Here is a 21,697-nt window from a genome sequence, read left to right as displayed (position 1 = left end):
AAAATCCCGGCCATTACAGCAAACTCTTGTTTAAGCAGCACCTAAATATCCGGAATTCTCTATTAACCGGCAAAATTCATACTCCGAAAACAACACCTCAATAACCGGCAATGTTGCCGAGTCCGAGTCTCCCGCGGTGGCCGAGTTAGTCAGTGGGGGTAGTTCTCCAAACTGCCACTACTCGGCTTCTTGGCGCTGTCGGAAGTCCAATTGCTGTATACTGCACATTTCTTGATTTTTTAATTTTTGTTTGTTAAAAATAGCCTCAGTAGATAACCCTCTCCGTCATCCGGAATTTTTAATCAACCGGCACCATCCCGGTCCCGTCGGTGTCGGATACCAAAGAGTTTCCTGTACTTAGCTCAGGTTTCCCAGTATACTTAACATAGCAAACAGTCTTAGCCAATCATTGCTGCCCATTACTCTGTCTTAGGTTTTCCTTTAACTGTGGTTCTTGTCAATGGAGTAATTCTCAACAAGAGACACTCACCTTCAGTATCCCTGGCTCATTCTTTGGTGCCTCCTTTTCTTCCGATTCATTTTCGACTTCAGAATTTCCCATCTCCTGTATGTTTTTGAAAAGACATTCAAGTTTTGGTTACAGGCCCAGACAACAGAACTTCACAGAGTGATACAGCACAGAGTGAGGCCATTCGGCCCATTGTGCCTCTGTCGGCTCTTTGAAAGAGCTCTCCAATTAGTCCCACTTCCCCCCGCTCTTTCCTCAGAGCCCGACAAATTTTTCCTTTTCAAGAATTTATCGAATTCCCTTTCAAAAGCTACTTTTAATTCTGCTTCCACCACCGGTTCAAGCAGTGCATTCCAGATCAAAATAACTCGCTGCATAAAACATTCTCATCTCCCCCTCTGGTTCTTTTGCCAATTACCTGAAATCTGTGTCCTCTGGTTACTGATCCCCCTGCCAGTGGAAACAGTTTCTCCCTATCTACTCTATCAAAACCCCTCATAATTCTGAACGCCTCTGTTAAATCGCCCCTTAACCTTCTCTGCTAAGGAGAACAATCCCAGCTTCTCCACGTAACTGAAGACCCACATCCCTGGTACCAGTCTAGTAAATCTCCTCTGCACCTTCTCCAGGTGTTATGTTCATAAATAAATAGACATTATCATTATGAACAGCTAGCTTGAGCTAGTCACTTTATTCAGTCATGTGGACTTTGTGTGCAGGCATCCATCTTGACTACTGCCTTGTGGGTAACCTAGTGCATCGTGGGTAGCCCACTCTTATATATATACAGCTCCACCTAGTGTACCATTCTAGGATGGCATGTTACTGATCATTACATCCCCTTTTCTTTGAGGTTAAACAAAATCAGTATCAATCAATATCAATCAATCATAACGACATAAACATCTTCACAACAGTCAATACATTTTCAATATAGTTTTCTTTGTATTCAAAGATTAAGTCTATCAGGCTTTTTTACTACACATGTGGATCTTCTTAGCACGGGTAAGTCTGATGTGTTTTCATGAGAGCCTGTATGTGTGTTTGTGTTAGATTGTTCTGGTGGTGAGTGACAAGATTCAGTTGCAACATTGTCATCGATTTGCTCTTGGATAGTCTCTTGTGTTTTTAGTTCCTTACTCTGCTTTTCTTTTGCACAGCAGGGTAGCGTGGTGCGCAACTTGCGACCCATTAGGAGTTCAGCAGGTGAAGAACCAGAGTCTAAAGGTGAGGCTCGGTAGCTCAGCAGGGCGAGATAAGGGTCAGACTTGCTTTCTGTCGCTTTCTTCAGTAGCTGTTTGAGAACTTGAACACCTTTTTCTGCCTTACCATTCGACTGAGCATACAAAGGACTGGATGTGATGTGCTGAAAGTCATAGGGCTAGATTTTCAGTTGCTTGCGCCAGCAGTTAGCGCCTTAAGAGAAGTGATTTCCGGGCGCTATGCGTGTAGCGCCCGGGCGCAGCGCAGTTTGCGCCCCGCCCCAAATTAAGTTGCCCGTTAGCGCCGGCGCAAAGTTTAGCGCCCGCCCGGATGCGCGCGCAGAAAATGACATCACATCCTCGTGCAACGCCCTTTGGCCGCCCCGATTGCAAACTTCAGTCGGACCGCCCCATTGTGCGGCGGGCGGCCGGAGCGTTTGGAAAAAGGAACGCAACACAACCAGCGCGGGCCCCGGGGGGCGCTAATTAAAGGGAACGTCCTCTCCAGTATAAAGGCCATCCATTATTTCAGAAAACAGTCTTGTGCAACGCATTTCTGGAGACACAACAAGGAGGATAGCTAACTGGTTTCAAGCAGCAAGAGCCAGGTATTTTTGGACTCAGGCAACAGCGCTGCAAGTGGCCATTTGGAAATTAGAGTGTTTGCCAGGATTTGATGGGGGTTGCATGGGGTGCCAACGCGGAGCTGCAGCTCCATGTCCGTAGGGCTCGCAGACGTATTGTGAGAGGGGCAGCCCTGGCTAGAGGCAGAGGGGGCTACAGGCGTCGGCCACGTAGGCCTTACCCAGTCAGGCTATACCGCCAGCAGCGCTCCTACCTAAACATGAGTGCCGCGCGATGTGTTAAAAGGCTCCGATTCCGGAAGGGGGTGATTGCAGAGATCTGCCACCTGCTTCGCCGAGATCTGCGGCCAAAGCTCAGGTGCAGGACGTCTCTGTCGGTGGAAGTGAAGGTGACAGTGGCATTGAACTTCTATGCCACCGGCTCCTTCCAATACGCTGCTGGGGACATAGCAAACATCTCCCAGTACGGCGCGCATCGCTGCATCCGCCAGGTGACCGAAGCACTGTTCAGAAGGAGAAGCCAATTCATCTCCTTCCCCATGGCCCTGGAGAGCCAGCATCAGCGCGCATTGGGATTTTCCAGACTCGGGGAATTCCCCTTGGTGCAGGGCGCCATTGACTGTACGCATGTGGCTTTGCGGGCCCCTCTGGAGCATGGCGAGCAGTATCGCAACAGGAAGGGCTACCATTCTCTGAATGTGCAGCTGGTCTGTGACCACAAGCAGCGCATCATGGCAGTCAATGCCAGCTTCCCAGGCAGCAGCCACGATGCCTTTATCCTGCGGCAGAGTACTGTGCATGACATGTTCCAGGCACAGCCTCCCCCAAGAGGATGGCTACTCGGGGACAAAGGCTATCCTTTGTGCACCTGGCTCATGACCCCGCTCCGCGCGCCCAGGACCGCTGCTGAAGAGGCCTACAACGAGAGCCATCAAACCACCCGCAACATCATCGAGCTAACTATTGGGGTCCTCAAGCAGCGGTTCCGCTGCCTTGATCGCTCCGGAGGAGCTCTCCAGTATTCGCCGGACCGGGTCTCCCAATTTGTGGTGGTTTGCTGCATGCTACACAACCTGGCTATCCGCAGGACTCAGGCACTGCCACCTGACGTTGGACCAGCACCTCAGGAGGAGGAGCAGGAGGAGCATGAGGAGGAGGAGGAGGAGGAGGAGGAGGAGCAGGAGTACGTTCCCAGGAGGGAGCGACCAGGGCCAAGGGCCGCACGACGCCACCTTATTACACGGTACTTCTAAGCCCCCTGTCAGGGAATGGCCAGGGGCCATGAGGGAAGATGAATGCAGCCGCTCCGCAAGCCCTCAGCCGGCGAAGCCAACAAACACTAAGAAGAACAACCATGGAGACTGCATGAATAAAGATAATTTTTTATTAAACAAAAATGAAAAGCCCTTCCCACATGAATCCCCAAAAACAATAAACGGGCCCCACAAAAAGCCCAACAAACGACTCACTCCCACAAACTGGGGAGGAGCCACTCCACCTTTATTGAAACCGGGCCTCAACGTCGGCCTAACGCAAAAAAAAAGCCCTCCAAAAGCACAACCATGGGCAAAATAAAGATGGCCACCGCCATATTAAAGGAAAGCTGGCCACACCCTCTACTGAGTGGCCCGCGAGGGCGAGACCTTGGCCAGCATTTTGCCTCCCCTGCCCTGCCTGCTGCTCCTTCGCAAGCTCTGCCCAGTGGCTGCTGCGAGGCTGGGGGAAGGCGCCTGAGGCTCAGATGCCCTTCCGCCAGATGCCACTGGGGGGCGGCCTACACGGCGTTTGGGCCTCGAGGGGCCGTCTCCTGAGTGGCGCGCCTGAGCCTGGCCACCATCAGCTGCAGCCGCTTGCCCTTGACGCCCCAGAGGGGGAATGGCGGCGACGGATGGTGCAATGTGGGCCAGCTGGCGTCTGGGATGCGCTGGCTGGTGCTGTGGCGCGGTGGCACTCGGCCGGGCCCGCACTGCAGGATCCGCAGCAATCAGCCGACGGCCGGCTTGCTGGGATGGTCCAGCGCGGCGCCTGCCCTGGCGATGCCTGCCTGAGACAGCGCGTGTGGCAGCAGTGAGTGGCCCTCTGGTCCTGGTGTGCGCGCGCATCACATCCGCCAGGGTCTTGACGGCATCAGTTAGCATGCGGCCAGTCGCGGCAGTTGCTGCCCCGAACTCGCGCACACTGGTCGCCAGCGACTCGATGGCCTCAGGCATGCGCCCCACCACGCTCATGAGCTCCGTGTGGCGCCGGTCCGAGTCGTCGGCCATCTGATCGAGCTTCCGCACCTCCTCCGAAGTGAAGGTGTCCGGACTGGAGTCGCGACTCTCCCGCTGGGGAGGAGGGGGCCGAACTAGGGGACCCTTGCCGCGTTGGTGACGGCGAGTTTGCCGAGCAGCAGCACTCCCCTCTGATCCTTCCCCCCTTTGGGGGGAAGGCCGCGGGCCACGCGCACGGCTGCTGGGTGGCTGGACGCCACTGGTCCCAGAAGCTGCATTGCCCTGCGACAGTTCCTCCAGGCACTCGTCCAGTGAGGAGGTGTCGAGCATTTCCTCCTCTCCTGCGGGACGTGACTGTTCCCCCGAAGGTCCGGCTTGCTCCTCCTCCTCCTCCTGGTTGGAGGTGCTGTCACTGGCAGCCTCAGGGTCCTGGTCGTCACCAGCTGAAAGCAGGAATGCACAAGAGTAGCTTCAGAGTGAGGAGACGGCGTCAGCGAGGGAGTTAGGACTGGTGGGATTCAGCGCATTGGTGGGACAGTGGCAAAGGAGGTAGCTCGGATGGGCCAGTGCGACGCGAGAGGGCCAAAAGGCGAGGTCCTTACCATTGCCGGGCAGTGGAGGGTCGGATACACCGCACGCTGTGGGGACAATCACACGTGCTCCCATGAGCACACACACGCGCTCCTCCAGCCGAGTGAGCTCCTGCAGCTTGGCGCGGCCACCCCTGGCACGGGCCTGGCGATTAAACGCTACTTTAGCCTGCAAGAGAAAGGACGGGCTGTAAGGGCGCAGTGAAGCCCTGATGTAGTGTGCACTGCCTCCCATGGTGGAATAGCTTGGCCAGAGTGAAGCCCTGATGTAGTGTGCACTGCCTCCCATGGTGGAATAGCTTGGACAGAGTGAAGCCCTGATGTAGTGTGCACTGCCTCCCATGGTGGAATAGCTTGGCCAGAGTGAAGCCCTGATGTAGTGTGCACTGCCTCCCATGGTGGAATAGCTTGGACAGAGTGAAGCCCTGATGTAGTGTGCACTGCCTCCCATGGTGGAATAGCTTGGCCAAAGTGTAGAGTGCCGAATGGCCATTTGATGCTCATGACTGTCCCAATGCTGCTGGCTGAGGGCTGGCCAAAAGGACTTTCAGGTCCCTTTGCCCATCATGTCAGGTGTACATGCAAGAATGAGGAGGAGACTGGAAAGGCTACTCACCCTCACAATCCTGGTCAGATCGTTGTACTTCTTACGGCATTGTGTGTGGGTCCTGGGGGCCTCGCCGGTGAATGTCACCCTCTGGGCGATCTGCTTCCAGGCTTTGGTGTAGTCGTGGTGGGTTGGATTCCTCCCACTGTCTGGAAACAAGATCTTGCGCCTCACCTCCAGAGCTGTGAGCATGATGTCCAGATCACCCTCTGAGAAGCGCAGGGCACGCTGACGGGCCTTCTCTGGCGTTGCCATGACTCCCTGGGGCTGAGCAGTAGTGTTGAGGCCTCTTTGCAAGGCTGCAGTGTGCAGGGCGTGGCAGCAGACTAATTCGTCCCTTCCCCCTTTAAGAGCTGGTCGGCACCACGGGGTCTGCTGTCAGTGCAAAAATGACCGCACCCGTGCTGCGCCCCGCCTGGGCGCTATCCCTCTGGACCGCCGGCTTAGCGCCTAAAGAGAGTAGTGGAACGCCTCTTTTAGCGCTCCACCAACCTCTTAGGGCGAAGCCACTGAATTCCCGGCAACGGGGCGCTACTTTGGGGCGGGCGCTAACTTCGGGCGGGCGCTAAAGCTAGCGCCCCAAAACTGCCTAAACTGAAAATCTAGCCCATACTGTGTTGCAAACTGTTGCCACTCCTTACAGTTGAAGCACGGACCATTGTCGCTAACGGCAATCCTGGGAATTCCATGTCTGGTGCCATCTCAGGATAGTTAGAATAGTAGTCAATCACTAATAGATAGTCTTTACCATTCAAATGAAAAAGGTCCATACCAACCTTTTGCCATGGTGCTGTTGTTAAGTCAGCTACTATCATTGATTCCTTTGCTTGTTTGTTTTGGTGTTTCTGACATGTCTCACATTCGCCGATCATGTTCTCAATGTCCTTATTTATGCCAGGCCAATAAACAGTGTCTCTTGCTCTCCTTTTGCATTTTTCAATTCCGAGGTGTCCCTCATGAATCCTTTTGAGCATGTCTTGACGAAGAGCCTGTGGAAAGACTATTCTGTTCTGTTTTAGTAATAGTCCACTTGCGACACTCAACCCTGACCTGATGTGAAAGTTCTTTGGACAGGAACCTTTTGGCCAACCATGATGAATGTTCTCTATTACTGTTTGTAACACTGTATCTTTTACTGTTTCTTCTGCTATTTGCTTTGATTTTGTGTCTGACACGGGCAGCGCAGCAGTGACCATACTCACATGAACATCCACGTCTTCCTCAGTAGAGCTCACATGACTCATTGTGGGTGCTCGGGATAGTGCATCTGCTAACACTATGTGTTTGCCTGGTGTGTATATCATTTCAAAGTCATATCTTTTCAGCTTCATCATGAGTCGTTGAATCCTTGGAGACATCTCATTCAGGTTCTTTTTTATGATGGCAACCAGTGGGCTGTGATCTGTCTCAACTGTGAAGGTGGGAAGTCCATATATGTAGCCATGGAACTTTTCTAGTCCCTTTTCTAGTCCAACTACCAAGCCTAGACATTCCTTTTCAATCTGGGCGTATCGACACTCAGAATCAGTCATAGACCTGGAGGCATAGGCAACAGGCTTCCAATCTTCACCCTCTGCTTGTAGCAAGACCGCGCCTAGGCCATCTTTTGATGCATCCGTTGACACTTTGATTCTCTTTGTTGGGTCAAAGAACGTGAGTACAGGTGTGGTTGTCAGCACTGTTCTGAGATTCATCCACTCTTGTTCATGTCTTTCTGTCCATGCGAACTCATTTGTTTTATGTAGCAGGTCTCGCAGACAGGCTGTCTTGGCTGACAAGTTAGGAATGAATTTTCCAATGAAGTTTATCATCACCATGATGCGTAGCACTCCTTTTTTGTCAGTGGGTCGGGGCATGTTGAGTATGGCGTTTACTTTTTCCATATCTGGCTCTATTCCTTTACCAGATAGATTATCTCCTAGGAAAATTAATTCCTGGATGCCAAACTGACACTTGGCTTTGTTGAGCTTCAGTCCATTCCGGCGTATGCTCTGTAGCACTTTAGTCAGTCTCTCATTGTGTTCTTTCAGTGTGGAGCCCCAGATGATGATGTCATCAACATAGACCCGAACTCCTTCCAGACCTTCAATTATGTGTTCCATCGCTCTATGAAAGATTTCAGATGCAGATATTATCCCAAAAGGCATTCTGAGGAAACAATACCTGCCAAATGGTGTGTTGAAGGTACAGTATTTGGTGCTCTCTTCATCCAGTTTTAGTTGCCAAAATCCTTGTGAGGCATCGAGCTTTGTGAAGTATCTGGCACCTGACATTTCACTGGTGATTTCTTCTCGCTTGGGAATCTGGTAGTGTTCACGTTTTATGTTTGCATTTAAGTCCTTTGGATCCATGCATATTCTTAGATCATTGTTCTTTTTCTTTACACATACCATGGAGTTAACCCAGTCTGTTGGCTCTTCGACTTTCCTGATGACTCCTAGTTTGGTCATTCTGTCCAGTTCTTTCTTGAGCCGGTCACGCAGGGGTGCTGGAACTCTCTGTGGAGCATGTACCACTGGCTGAGCATCCTCCTTTAGCTGGATCTTGTCAGTGAATGGTAGAACTCAAAATCCTTTGAACACATCCTGGAAATTACTCACTACAGAATCCACTGAGTCATCTGGTCTGCTTATGGCATAATTTATACGGTAGACTCTCTTGACCAGTTCTAAGTCCTCACAAGCTTTGTCACCTAGTAGTGAATCAAGTCCTTCAGCCACAACAGAAAACATGATGATGCACTTTGTCTTTGACTGTCACTTTAAGTCTGCATACACCTAAGCTATCTATTTTCTGTCCATTATAGTCCTTCAGTAGTACTGACTTTTTCTGTATTTTGGGCTTTTCTTTCATATTTTTAATGTCACTCATACTGGCTAAGTTTGCTTTTGCCCCGGTGTCTAGTTTCAATGTAACTAATGCTCCATTTACCTGCAGTGGGATCATCCATTTGTCCTCTTTTACTGCATTAACTTTATGTTCAGCATTGTCCATTCCTGAGGGCTGCACATTTTCTGTATCCTTTTCTATGTTGTCACATGACACCATTCTTACAAAAAATGTCTCACTTAAATCAGTGTCCTCAATTATATTGACTTGTTGCCCTTTCTTTGTTTTTACTTTTGAAAAGCATTGTTTGGCAAAGTGATTCTTTCCGTAACATTTTGTGCACATTTTTTCAAACACTGGGCATTGTCGTGACTGGTGTTTATAACCACAGCGTTTACAATTAAAAATTCCATCCTCCGATTGCTTTTCATTTCTGTTCTGCCCACGTTTCTTCCCCTTGTAGGACACAGCACCGACAGCAGCACTATCACTTACTACAATCACATTATTATTAATTTCACTGAAAGTCTTCACATGCTTTTGAGCTAGCTCACTGGCTTGGCATATTTTCACAGCATTTTCCAATGTTAGTTCGGTTTCTCTCAACAAACGTTCCCTGACTTTTTTATCAGGAATACCAAACACAATCTGGCCACGAATCATGGATGATTTCAGTTCAGAGAAATTACATGTCTGTGCTTTCAGTTTCAGATCGGTCATAAAGCTATCAAAAGTTTCATTTTGCTGCTGTGTCCGTGAACGGAACACGTATCTCTCATAGGTCTCGTTCTTTTTGGGAGAACAATGTGTATCAAATTTCTTTAGCACATCGTCCACTTTTTCTCTGTCCTCCTCTTGATCAAATACAAACGTATTAAATACCTCTATTGCCTGTGGGCCTGCAACCGTGAGCAGTAACGCTATTTTCCTTGCATCTGGCTTCATACCGAACCCGATGGCAGCAATTTAGAGTTCGAATTGTTGTTTGAAAATCCGCCAATTGCAGTCAACATTCCCCGTGAGTTTCAAACCCTCCGGTGGCTTCAAATTCTCCATGTCGCGTTTCACAGTATTCAGCAGATTTTACCAATCCTGGTACCATGTTATATTCATAAATAAATAGACATTATCATTATGAACAGCTAGCTTGAGCTAGTCACTTTATTCAGCAATGTGGACTTCGTGTGCAGGCATCCATCTTGACTACTGCCTTGTGGGTAACCTAGTGCATCGTGGGTAGCCCACTCTTACATATATACAGCTCCACCTAGTGTACCATTCTAGGATGACATGTTACTGATCATTACACCAGGGTCTTGACATCCTTCCTAAAGAGCGGTGCCCAGAATGGGACAGAATATTCCAGCTGAGGTCTAACCAGTGATTTAAAGTCTCACCCATGGTGGGAGACTCACCCGACAGTCTAAGACTAGGATACAGGCCAACTAGACTGACGATTATGGAGAGGCAATGTAATTGGATCAGATTATGGCTGAATCGCAGAGTGGTTGATGACTGCTGTCCTCGGGAATCTCAACAGCATCCTTCCTCTTTGCAAACTGTTAGTATAAAAAGCCCCCTCAAATTTTGAAAACAAGGATAAGAATTTTGATTGCTAAGTTGGAGGAGATCTAACACCGAATGTATGTTTGCTGTGATGTGTCACTGTTCAAATGCTTCCATGGCCTCGCCCCTCCCGATCTCTGTAACCTCCTCCAGCCCTACAACCCTTCTGCGCTCCTCCAACTCTGCCATCTTGTGCATTCCTGATTTCCTTCGCCCCACCATTGGTGGCCGTGCCTTCAGCTACCTGATGTGCCTCAATGAATCCGAGACTCGACGTTAACGGAGCAAAGCAAGGCTTTTATTAACTAAGAAAGTAATACACAGTGGAGAAGTGTCTCCCATCCAAAGATCTGCTGCACTGCCTGTGAGACAGTGCAGCCTGCTTTAGTGGCGGCCAGGTATGGGCGGAGCCCTACACACAATACAGTACAGGTGGGGAAATTAAACTGAAACTAAACTAAACACAGAGAATACAGTGCCTGATGAACGGCATATTTCATCACATTCACCCCTTCTATAGATTTAGTCTGTTCGGGGGTTTGATAGTCCTCTGTGACCGACGTGGTGCCGCGGGTGTCGGCTGGGTGTCCCCGGTGGCCTCCTGGGTCTCTGCCGGGGGCGCCGCCAGGGTTGTTGAAGGGGTAGTTGGTGGGGGCACCGTTGGTCGATGTTCTTCCGGGGGTGATGAAAGAGTAGTGGGTGGGTAAGAGTTGCTGTGATCGCTGTTGCTGTTGTTGTCGTGGTTGTTGTCGTTACCGGCTGGGGCGACGTCTTTTATGGACACGGTGTCCTCCCTTCCGTCGGCGTGCCGGACATACGCGTATTGGGGGTTGGCGTGGAGTAGGTGCACTGACTCCACGAGAGGGTCCGTCTTGTGGCCCCTCACATGCCTTCGTACAAATACCGGACCTGGGGTGGAGAGCCATGATGGCATGGATACGCCTGAGGTGGATTTCCGGGGAAAGACAAACATTCGTTCATGAGGCGTGGCATTAGTGGCAGTACACAATAGCGACCGTATCGAATGGAGCACATCTGGGAGGACTTCCTGCCAGCGGGAGATAGGGAGGCCCTTGGTCCTTAGAGCTAGAGTGACTGCTTTCCATACTGTCCCGTTCTCTCGCTCCACCTGGCCGTTACCCTGGGGGGTTGTAGCTGGTGGTACGGCTCGTGGCGATCCCCCTGGACAGCATGTACTGGCGTAGCTCTTCACTCATGAAGGACGCCCCCCTATCCGTGTGGATGTAGCTCGGCATACCGAACAGACAGAACAGGCTGTTGAGGCATTTAATGACCGTGGCGCTGGTCATGTCTGGGCAGGGGAAGGCGAATGGGAAACGGGAGTATTCGTCCACAATGTTCAGGAAGTAAACATTGCGGTCGACTGACGGGAGGGGGCCCTTGAAATCTAAGCTGAGCCGCTCAAAGGGCCGTGTAGCTTTGATTAAGTGGGCTCTATCTGGGCGGTAGAACCAAGGCTTGCACTCAGCGCAAGTGCGGCAGTTCCTGGTCAGAGACCGAACTTCCTCAATCGAGTAGGGTAAGTTGCGGGACTTTATGAAGTGGAACAGCCGCGTGACCCCTGGGTGGCAGAGGTCGTTGTGGAGGGTCTGTAGCCGATCCCCGGTGGCGCTGGCACACATCCCTCGTTAAGGGCCCCTGGCCGGTAAATGATGTCATACTCGAAGGTGGAGAGCTCGATCCACCACCTGAGAATCTTATCATTTTTAATCTTCCCCTTCTGTTTATTATTAAACATAAACGCTACTGACCGTTGGTCGGTAAGTAGGGTGAAGCGTTTGCCGGCTAGGTAGTGGCGCCAGTGGCGCACTGCCTCCACGATGGCTTGGGCCTCCTTTTCCACGGAGGAGTGTCTGATCTCGGGCCCTTGGAGGGTCCTCGAGAAGAAAGCTACGGGCCGCCCCGCCTGGTTGAGGGTGGCCGCCAAGGCAAAGTCAGACGCATCACTTTCCACTTGAAAGGGAGTGTTCTCGTCCACTGCCTGTAGCGTGGCGCGCTCAATATCTTGCTTAATGCTTTTGAAGGCGGCGTGGACCTCAGCAGAGAGCGGAAAAGAGGATGCTTTCAAGAGGGGGCGGGCTTTGTCGGAGTAGTTGGGGACCCATTGGGAATAATAAGAAAATAACCCCAGGCACCTTTTCAGGGCTTTGGGAGTGTTGGGCAGGGGCAGCTCCCGTAGGGGGCGCAATCGGTCGGGGTCTGGTCCGATTTCCCCATTCTCAACCACGCTGCCTAGTATGCAGAGGCGCGTGGTGTTGAAAACGCACTTGTCCTCGTTGTAAGTGAGGTTGAGTTTTTGTGCGGTTTTCACGAACCTCTCGAGGTTCGAGTCGTGATCCTGCTGGTTGTGACCGCAGATGGTGACGTTGTCGAGGTAGGGGAAGGTTGCCGGCAAGTGGTGGTCATCGACCATGCGGTCCATCTCCCTCTAGAAGACCGAGACCCCATTCGTCACCCCAAAGGGGACTCTGAGGAATTGGTAGAGGCGTCTGTTCGCCTCGAAGGCGGTGTACTGGCAGTCCTCTGGTCTGATAGGGAGCTGGTGGTACACTGACTTGAGGTCGATGGTGGAGAACACCCGGTATTGGGCAATTTGGTTCACCATTTCTGATATGCGGGGTAGCGGGTAGGCGTCTAGTTGGGTGTACATGTTGATCGTTTGGCTATAGTCGATCACCATCCGTTTCTTCTCGCTACCCCTCACCACTACCACTTGGGCGCGCCACGGGCTGTTGCTGCGTTCAATGACGTGCTCCCTCAGCAGCCTGTCCACCTCGGTCGCGATAAACCGCCTGTCCTCCCAGCTGTACCTCCTGCTTTTGGTCGCTATTGGCCGGCAGTTGGGAGTAAGGTTCGCGAATAGCGAAGGCGGCTTTACCTTCAGGGTAGCCAGACCGCACACTGTGAGGGGCGGCTGGGACCCACCGTAATTGAGCGTGATGCTTTGGTGGTGATACTGGAAATCCAGGCCCAAGATCACGCTCGCACATAGATTCTTCATGATTAGCAATTTAAAATTATCGTATACAGTTCCGTTAACGGACAATTGTACCGCGCAGTAACCTATAACGGTCGATGTCTGGGTTTTATCAGCCATAGAGATGGTGCCCCGAGCAGGGACCACCGTTAGAGAGAGTTGTTGTGCTAGTTCAGGGTGGATAAAACTCTCCGTGCTTCCACTGTCAATTAAACATTTAACCCCGCACCCGTTTACCTCGATGTCCACCATTGATTTGGATAACGGGTGCGGTCTGGTCTGGTCCACTGTGACCGATGCCACTGTAGGGCCCTGATCGAGACAAGATGGCGTCCACGCTGTCTGCTCACAAAATGGCGGACCCCACGAGGTCGGGCAAGATGGCGTCCAAGATGGCCGCTCCCACGGCGCACACGCGGCGGTGGCGGGTTTTCCAGCGGGGTTCCCTCTGCACACCTTCCCAAAGTGCCCCTTCTTACCGCACTTAAAGCAGGTGGTGCCTTTCGCCGGGCACAGGTTTCTGGTGTGCTTCGGCTGCCCGCAGAAGTAGCAGTTGGGGCCCCGACGCGTCGCGGCTGTCGTAGGGCTTCTGGGGGGAGAGCGGGGCCCCGACGGTGTCGGGCTGCCGGGTGGGGAAGATGCCTTCCAAGATGGCGGCGCCCTTGGTGCACACGTGGCGGCGTGGGTGGCGCGGGCTGAAGAGTAGGCATCCGAGTTTCTCTGGGCCACATCCAGGGATCGCGCTGTGTCCACAGCCTGTTTCAGGTCCAATCCCATTTTTTCCAGTAGTCTCTGCCGGATGTAAGTGGAGCTGAGGCCTGTGATAAAGGCATCACGAACAAGTTTGTCAGTGTACACTGCGGCTTTTACATCTTGGCACTTGCAGTCTTTGCCAAGCGTTTTCAGGGTGACTAGGAACTCATCCAGCGATTCCCCAGGTCGCTGTGCGCGAGTAGCGAGCAGATGCCTAGCGTACACCTCATTCGTAGGCTGCTGGTAATGCGCCTTTAGGATGTCGCAGGCGGCCGGGTACGTGTCGGCGTCTTGGATGAGGGGGTAAACCCGGTGGCTTACACAATTCCGCAGGATTCCGAGTTTCATACTTTCGGCGTCCGTGGCGCCTGTGATGGCTACGGAATTGTCCAGGAAGAATTCCATACACTTACACCAGTGTCCGAAGCGTGCCGATGCGTCCGAAGCATGCTGGTCCAAATCCAAATGTTCGGGTTTCAAGAGTTGATCCATTGCGTTGAAAATTTAGTTAATAAAATTGATGTGCCTCAATGAATCCGAGACTCGACGTTAACGGAGCAAAGCAAGGCTTTTATTAACTAAGAAAGTAATACACAGTGGAGAAGTGTCTCCCATCCAAAGATCTGCTGCACTGCCTGTGAGACAGTGCAGCCTGCTTAAGTAGTGGCCAGGTATGGGCGGAGCCCTACACACAATACAGTACAGGTGGGGAAATGAAACTGAAACTAAACTAAACACAGAGAATACAGTGCCTGAGAACACAGAGAATACAGTGCCTGATGAACGGCATATTTCATCACACTACCGAAGCCCGAAGCTCTGGAATTCCCTCCATAAACCTCTCCACCTCTCTACCTCGCTCTCCTGCTTTAAGATACTCCTTAAAACCTACCTCTTTGACCAAGCTTTTAGTCACCTGCCCTAATATTTCTGACTTTGGTGTCAATTTATTTCTGATTATGCTCCGGTGAAGCGCCATGGCGCTATATAAATGCAAGTTCTTGTTGATTTGAACAACCAAGGATTGATATCTAACCAATTTGAATTGGAGCCATAGAAACAGGCTACTTGTTCAAACAGTTAAGAATCTTAACTCAGACTTTCCAAACCACCCTTCCAACTGGGTCAATAGGAACGGATTCATCGTTAATTGATTTTGCAGACAATGCCTTTGTTTTGATATTGAGTTAAGTCCTCCAGCACCTTGTGCAAACTGATGCATTGCTGGCTGGGGAACGTACTCGCATGTTGTAATTCACTTCAAGAAATGAGGTCGTTCCTTTGGCATGTCCAGCTGAGCTGGCTGAGGGACAGCACTGATCCCACATAGCCCAGCCCGTTCTGGAGCCAGCTTACCCTGAAATTCTGCCATAGTCGAACTTCGCCTCTCAACAGGATGTTCTGTTTATAAAACCATGACACAATAGCAAGAACCTCACGCCAAAAACAGAACAATGCAGGGCTCGAGTCTCAACTAATTCAGCCGACCTCAGCCGGGGTAGTGATAGGGTGAGAATTATTGGCCTCCGAACCCCCATACTAAGTGGGAGGTTGGCGCAAATACATCTCTGCCAATGCAGTGATCCTCTGTTAGACGGTGCTCATCTAAGGGCAGGATCAGAATCTGCTGCAATGCCTCCCATGGTGATACTCACTGTCCGGGCAGTGACTGCTCTGGCACCGTATTACAGCAACAGTCACCACCATCAGGAGAAGGTGGTAACTGAGGAAAGAGATTCACGCTGCCTTTGGCATTGAAACATGGACCCAGAGACATTTGCAGCACATTGTGTCTGTGCCTATTCATTGCAACAGCAATCCAAAACTAATCTCACTGCCCCGCTCTCTCCCCATAGCCCTGTATCAATCCAAAACTAATCTCACTGCCCTGCTTTCTCCCCATAGCCATGTATCAATCCAAAACTAATCCCACTGCCCCGCTCTCTCCCCATAGCCCTGTATCAATCCCAAACTAATCCCACTGCCCCACTCTCTCCCCATAGACCTGTATCAATCCCAAACTAATCCCACTGCCCCGTTCTCTCCCCATAGCCCTGTATCAATCCAAAACTAATCCCACTGCCCCGCTCTCTCCCCATAGCCCTGTATCAATCCAAAACTAATCCCACTGCCCCGCTCTCCCCCCATAGCCCTGTATCAATCCAAAACTGATCCCACTGCCCCACTCTCTCCCCATAGCCCTGCATCAATCCAAAACTAATCCCACTGCCCTGCGCTCTCCCCATAGACCTGTATCAGTCTAAAACTAATCCCACTGCCCCGCTCTCTCTCCATAGCCCTGTATCAATCCCAAACTAATCTCACTGCCCTGCTCTCTCCCCATAGCCATGTATCAATCCAAAACTAATCCTACTGCCCCGCTCTCTCCCCATAGCCCTGTATCAATCCCAAACTAATCCCACTGCCCCATTCTCTCCCCATAGCCCTGTATCAATCCCAATCTAATCCCACTGCCCCACTCTCTCCCCATAGCCCTGTATCAATCCCAAACTAATCGCACTGCCCCGCGCTCTCCCCATAGCCCTGTATCAATCCAAAGCTAATCCCACTGCCCCGCTCTCTCCCCATAGCCCTGTATCAATCTCAAACTAATCCCACTGCCCCGCTCTCTCCACTCAGCCCTGTATCAATCCAAAACTAATCCCACTGCCCCGCTCTCTCCCCATATCCCTGTATCAATCCCAAACTAATGCCACTGGCTCACTCTCTCCCCATAGCCCTGTATCAATCTAAAACTAATCCCACTGCCCCACTCTCTCCCCATAGCCCTGCATCAATCTAAAACTAATCCCACTGCCCCGCTCTCTCCCCATAGACCTGTATCAATCTAAAACTAATCCCACTGCCCCGCTCTCCCCCCATAGCCCTGTATCAACCCAAAACTAATCCCACTGCCCCGCTCTCTCTCCATAGACCTGTATCAATCCCAAACTAATCCCACTGCCCCGCTCTCTCCCCATATCCCTGTATCAATCCCAAACTAATGCCACTGGCTCACTCTCTCCCCATAGCCCTGTATCAATCCCAAACTAATCCCACTGCCCCGCTCTCTCCCCATAGCCCTGTATCAATCCAAAACTAATCCCACTGCCCCGCTCTCTCCCCATAGCCCTGCATCAATCCCAAACTAATCCCACTGCCCCGCTCTCTCCCCATATCCCTGTATCAATCCCAAACTAATGCCACTGGCTCACTCTCTCCCCATAGCCCTGTATCAATCCCAAACTAATCCCACTGCCCCGCTCTCTCGCCATAGCCCTGTATCAATCTAAAACTAATCCCACTGCCCCGCTCTCTCTCCATAGCCCTGTATCAATCCCAAACTAATCCCACTGCCCCGCTCTCTCCCCATATCCCTGTATCAATCCCAAACTAATCCCACTGCCCCGCTCTCTCCCCATAGCCCTGTATCTCCCTCTGCTTCCAATATTTATCCAATTTTCCTTTAAATGATGCAATGGTCTCTGCCTCAACCACTCCCTGCGGTAAAGCATTCCATGTTCCAATAACCCTCTGTGTAAAGAAATTTCTCCTAACCCCCCTCCTCACTCTCTGTGTGACAATTTTAAATTGATGAACCCTCGTCACTGACTCCCAACTAAAGGAAATAGTCTTTCCTTATTCAACCCTACATAATTTAAAAACCTCTATTAAATCTCCTCTTAGCCTTCCCTGCTCCAGTGGAAATAGTCCCAGTATCTCAAGTTTCTCCTCATAACTATAATTTCCCATTCCTGGCATCACCCTAGTGAACCTACACTGTATACTCTCTATGGCTTTAATGTCCTTTCTATAATGGGAAGCCCAAAACTTCACCCATGAAGTAACTGGGCTAAATTAATCCCACCCATCAAAAGTGGCCGTACCTGTACATCCATTGTCTTTGTCTCCAAGATTTGCCCGCTCAGCTCCATCTTGTGACTGGGCCTGTGGTAGCTGGTGGGCGAAGAGACCCCTCCTTATTTCAGTAACTCACGAGCTTCCACCGCCTGTTGGCAGGAGATCGAGGAGATCAGTCGGCACAAACTCCTTCTAATAGATGGCAGACTAGTAACGGAGAACAAAGCGCCTTGTAGGAACAGCTTGGAGAGCAGTGAAGGGAACTTGGCCAAGGTTGTCTGCCTCTGCCTCGCCTGCTCATGATTCCCACTCAATTACTTTTACAGATTGTAAATGGCGGACGGGCGAACTCTGCAATCCTTTACTGCCTCCAGTTTTGTGTGTCAGTGCAGACAGCCCCCCATTTACAGGGATGAGCATTTTCTTTTGTACTCAGCCCCAGGTGGAGTATTAGGTGTTACCCTTGGCCCAGTGGTATCACTCTCGCCTGTGGGTTCATGTCCCACACCAGAAACTTGTGCAGATAATCCAGGCTGACACTCCCGTGCAGTGCTGAGGGAGTGTTGCACTGTCGGAGGTGCCGTCTTTCAGATGAGACGTTAAACCGAGGGAAGGAGTCACTGTGAGGAAGAAAAGCCTGAGAAGTTGGAGCTTTTTCTCGAGAGCCGGGGAGGATGAGGAGGGACCTGATAGAGGCCTTGAAGATTACAAAGGGTGAGGATCAATTCAACGGGAATCGCTTGTTTCAAAAGGTCGGCAAGATGTGAATGAGGGGGCACCAAATTAATTTAACCATAAAAAGGGGAGATTTACACTGAGAGTGGGTGGAATGTGGAATACACTGCCACAAACTGTTATTGATGCAGAATCAATAAATCATTTCCTTGAGGAATTAAAATGGTTGATAAAGAGGAATATTAAATGCTTTGGGGAGTGAGCGGGAGAGTGGGATTAGACTGGGTGGGATGTTAAAGGGTACGGGGAGTGAGGGGGAGAGTAGGATTAGACTGGGTGGGATAATAAAGGGTACGGGGAGTGAGGGGGAGAGTGGGATTAGAATTGGTGGGATATTAAAGGGTATGGAGAGTGAGCGGGAGAGTGGGATTAGGCTGGGTGGGCTATTAAAGGGTACGGGGAGTGAGGGGGAGAGTGGGATTAGGCTGAGTGGGATATTAAAGGGTGTGGGGAGTGAGGGGGAGAGTGGGATTAGACTGGGTGGGATATTAAAGGGTTCGGGGTGCGAGGGGGAGAGTGGGATTAGACTGGGTGGGATATTAAAGGGTGTAGGGAGTGAGGGGGAGAGTGGGATTAGACTGGGTGGGATATTAAAGGGTGCAGGGAGTGAGGGGGAGAGTGGGATTAGACTGGGTGGGATATTAAAGGGTGCGGGGAGTGAGGGGGAGAGTGGGATTAGACTGGGTGGGATATTAAAGGGTACGGGGAGTGAGGGGGAGAGTGGGATTAGACTGGGTGGGATATTAAAGGGTATGGGGAGTGAGGGGGAGAGTGGGATTAGACTGGGTGGGATATTAAAGGGTACGGGGAGTGAGGGGGAGAGTGGGATTAGACTGGGTGGGACATTAAAGGGTTCGGGGAGCGAGGGGAGAGTGGGATTAGACTGGGTGGGATATTAAAGGGTTCGGGGAGTGAGGGGGAGAGTGGGATTAGACTGGGTGGGACATTAAAGGGTTCGGGGAGCGAGGGGGAGAGTGGGATTAGACTGGGTGGGATATTAAAGGGTTCGGGGAGCGAGGGGAAGAGTGGGATTAGACTGGGTGGGATATTAAAGGGTCCTGGGAGCGAGCGGGAGAGTGGGATTAGACTGGGTGGGATATTAAAGGGTACGGGGAGTGAGCGGGAGAGTGGGATTAGACTGGGTGGGATATTAAAGGGTGTAGGGAGTGAGCGGGAGAGTGGGATTAGACTGGGTGGGATATTAAAGGGTGCAGGGAGGGAGGGGGAGAGTGGGATTAGCCTGGGTGGGATGTTAAAGGGTACGGGGAGTGAGCGGGAGAGTGGGATTAGACTGGGTGGGATATTAAAGGGTGTGGGGAGTGAGGGGGAGAGTGGGATTAGACTGGGTGGGATATTAAAGGGTGCGGGGAGTGAGGGGGAGAGTGGGATTAGACTGGGTGGGATATTAAAGGGTACGGGGAGTGAGGGGGAGAGTGGGATTAGACTGGGTGGGATATTAAAGGGTGCGGGGAGTGAGGGGGAGAGTGGGATTAGACTGGGTGGGATATTAAAGGGTGCGGGGAGTGAGGGGGAGAGTGGGATTAGACTGGGTGGGATATTAAAGGGTATGGGGAGTGAGGGGGAGAGTGGGATTAGACTGGGTGGGATATTAAAGGGTACGGGGCGTGAGGGGGAGAGTGGGATTAGACTGGGTGGGACATTAAAGGGTTCGGGGAGCGAGGGGGAGAGTGGGATTAGACTGGGTGGGATATTAAAGGGTTCGGGGAGTGAGGGGGAGAGTGGGATTAGACTGGGTGGGATATTAAAGGGTTCGGGGAGCGAGGGGGAGAGTGGGATTAGACTGGGTGGGATATTAAAGGGTACGGGGAGCGAGCGGGAGAGTGGGATTAGACTGGGTGGGATATTAAAGGGTTCGGGGAGTGAGGGGGAGAGTGGGGTTAGACTGGGTGGGATATTAAAGGGTTCGGGGAGCGAGGGGGAGAGTGGGATTAGACTGGGTGGGATATTAAAGGGTACGGGGAGTGAGGGGGAGAGTGGGATTAGACTGGGTGGGACATTAAAGGGTGTGGGGAGCAAACAGGAGGGTGAGAATAGACTCATCCTGGTGCTTAAAGCCCTCCACGGCCTCGCCCCTCCCTATTTCTTTAATCTCCTCCTGCCCTACAATTCTCCGAGATCTCCGTGTTCCTCAAATTCTGACCTCTTGTGCATACCCGATTTTAATCGCTCTACTGTTGGCAGCCGTGCCTTCAGCTGACGGGGCCCTAAACTCTGGAATTTCCTCCCCAAACCTCTCCGCCTCTCTACCTCTCCCTCCTTTTTAAATCGCTCCTTAAAACCTACCCCTTTGACCAAGCTTTTGGTCATCTGCCCTAATATCTCCTTATGTGACTCAGTGTCAATTTTTATGAGATACGTTAAAGGCGCTATATAAATGCAAGTTATTGTTGTTGTAGGCATTCCCAACTCTCCTGAAAGGTGAGGTGAACAAGACGTGGATGTTAATGGAGATGTGAAGAGTACAGTGAAGATTCACCAGCTATTATCCCTCCTGTGGCTCATTCCCCGGTGAATCTGTCTTACCTGCTGAACCATCATTGCCTATCTCAGGCAGCAGGCTTGCAGGCTTTGACCACAGGTGCCGCTGTGCAATGTTTCCAAGTCTTCTTGCCTCCCAATTACCGAGGACAAATTCAGGAGATGCCTGGTCCTGTTACAGTCATGTCCAGCACCCTGCAGCTCTAACACCTGGTACAGAAAAAGTACACTCAACCTCAATAAACATACAGATAATCCAACAGGCATCTGCAAATGTCTGTTGTTCATGCACGAACATGAAAGGGGCCATTTTATGGGGTAAGGCAAGGGTCCGTGGGGACCTGGTTTTACCGGAGCCAGGTTCCCAGAATTGGCTCAGAATAGCACGCTCTCAGATCCACTCTCCCCTACAGCAAGACCCCAGGGCCAGGAATGGAACTGCACAGAATGACCACTTGTTATAAGTTAATGGGCCATACCGTGGATATTTTCTCAGGTATGGGGGAGTGTCATTCCTGTATGAGGTCCCAGTGACTTTTCATTTAGGGATGTCTGTCCGTACTGCACAATATCTAACTATATCACTCGTGTCCCCACTGCACAATATCTAACTATATCACTCGTGTCCGTACTGCACAATATATAACGATATCACTCGTGTCCCCACTGCACAATATCTAACTATATCACTCGTGTCCCCACTGCACAATATCTAACAATATCACTCGTGTCCGTACTGCACAATATATAACGATATCACTCGTGTCCCCACTGCACAATATCTAACTATA

At 51.2% G+C, this 21,697-nt stretch overlaps 1 protein-coding gene across 4 annotated transcripts in view; it reads right to left on the bottom strand.

The window, feature by feature from the left end:
- The window catches only part of phldb2b (pleckstrin homology-like domain, family B, member 2b), a 315,268-nt gene that overhangs the window by 254,585 nt on the left and 38,986 nt on the right, over positions 1–21,697 (bottom strand). For 2 of the 4 annotated variants that reach the window (XM_086006161.1, XM_086006164.1), the window contains exons 2-4: positions 20,952–21,116; positions 17,699–17,821; positions 491–565 (exon numbers count right to left, since the gene is read on the bottom strand). In XM_086006161.1, coding sequence (XP_085862287.1) covers positions 491–565; positions 17,699–17,746 — 123 coding nt within the window. In that variant the 5' untranslated portion in view covers positions 17,747–17,821; positions 20,952–21,116. The remainder of the gene's footprint in view (positions 1–490; positions 566–17,698; positions 17,822–20,951; positions 21,117–21,697) is intronic. The other 2 variants (XM_086006162.1, XM_086006163.1) reach the window with 2 other exon arrangements.

The sequence above is a fragment of the Somniosus microcephalus genome, chromosome 14, assembly GCF_052327205.1.
Source record: "Somniosus microcephalus isolate GS21.2 chromosome 14, FLI_Smic_1.0, whole genome shotgun sequence".
Classification (NCBI taxonomy): domain Eukaryota; kingdom Metazoa; phylum Chordata; class Chondrichthyes; order Squaliformes; family Somniosidae; genus Somniosus; species Somniosus microcephalus.
The sequence above is the reverse complement of the archived record's forward strand: the minus strand, read 5'-3'. Positions and strand labels throughout refer to the sequence as shown.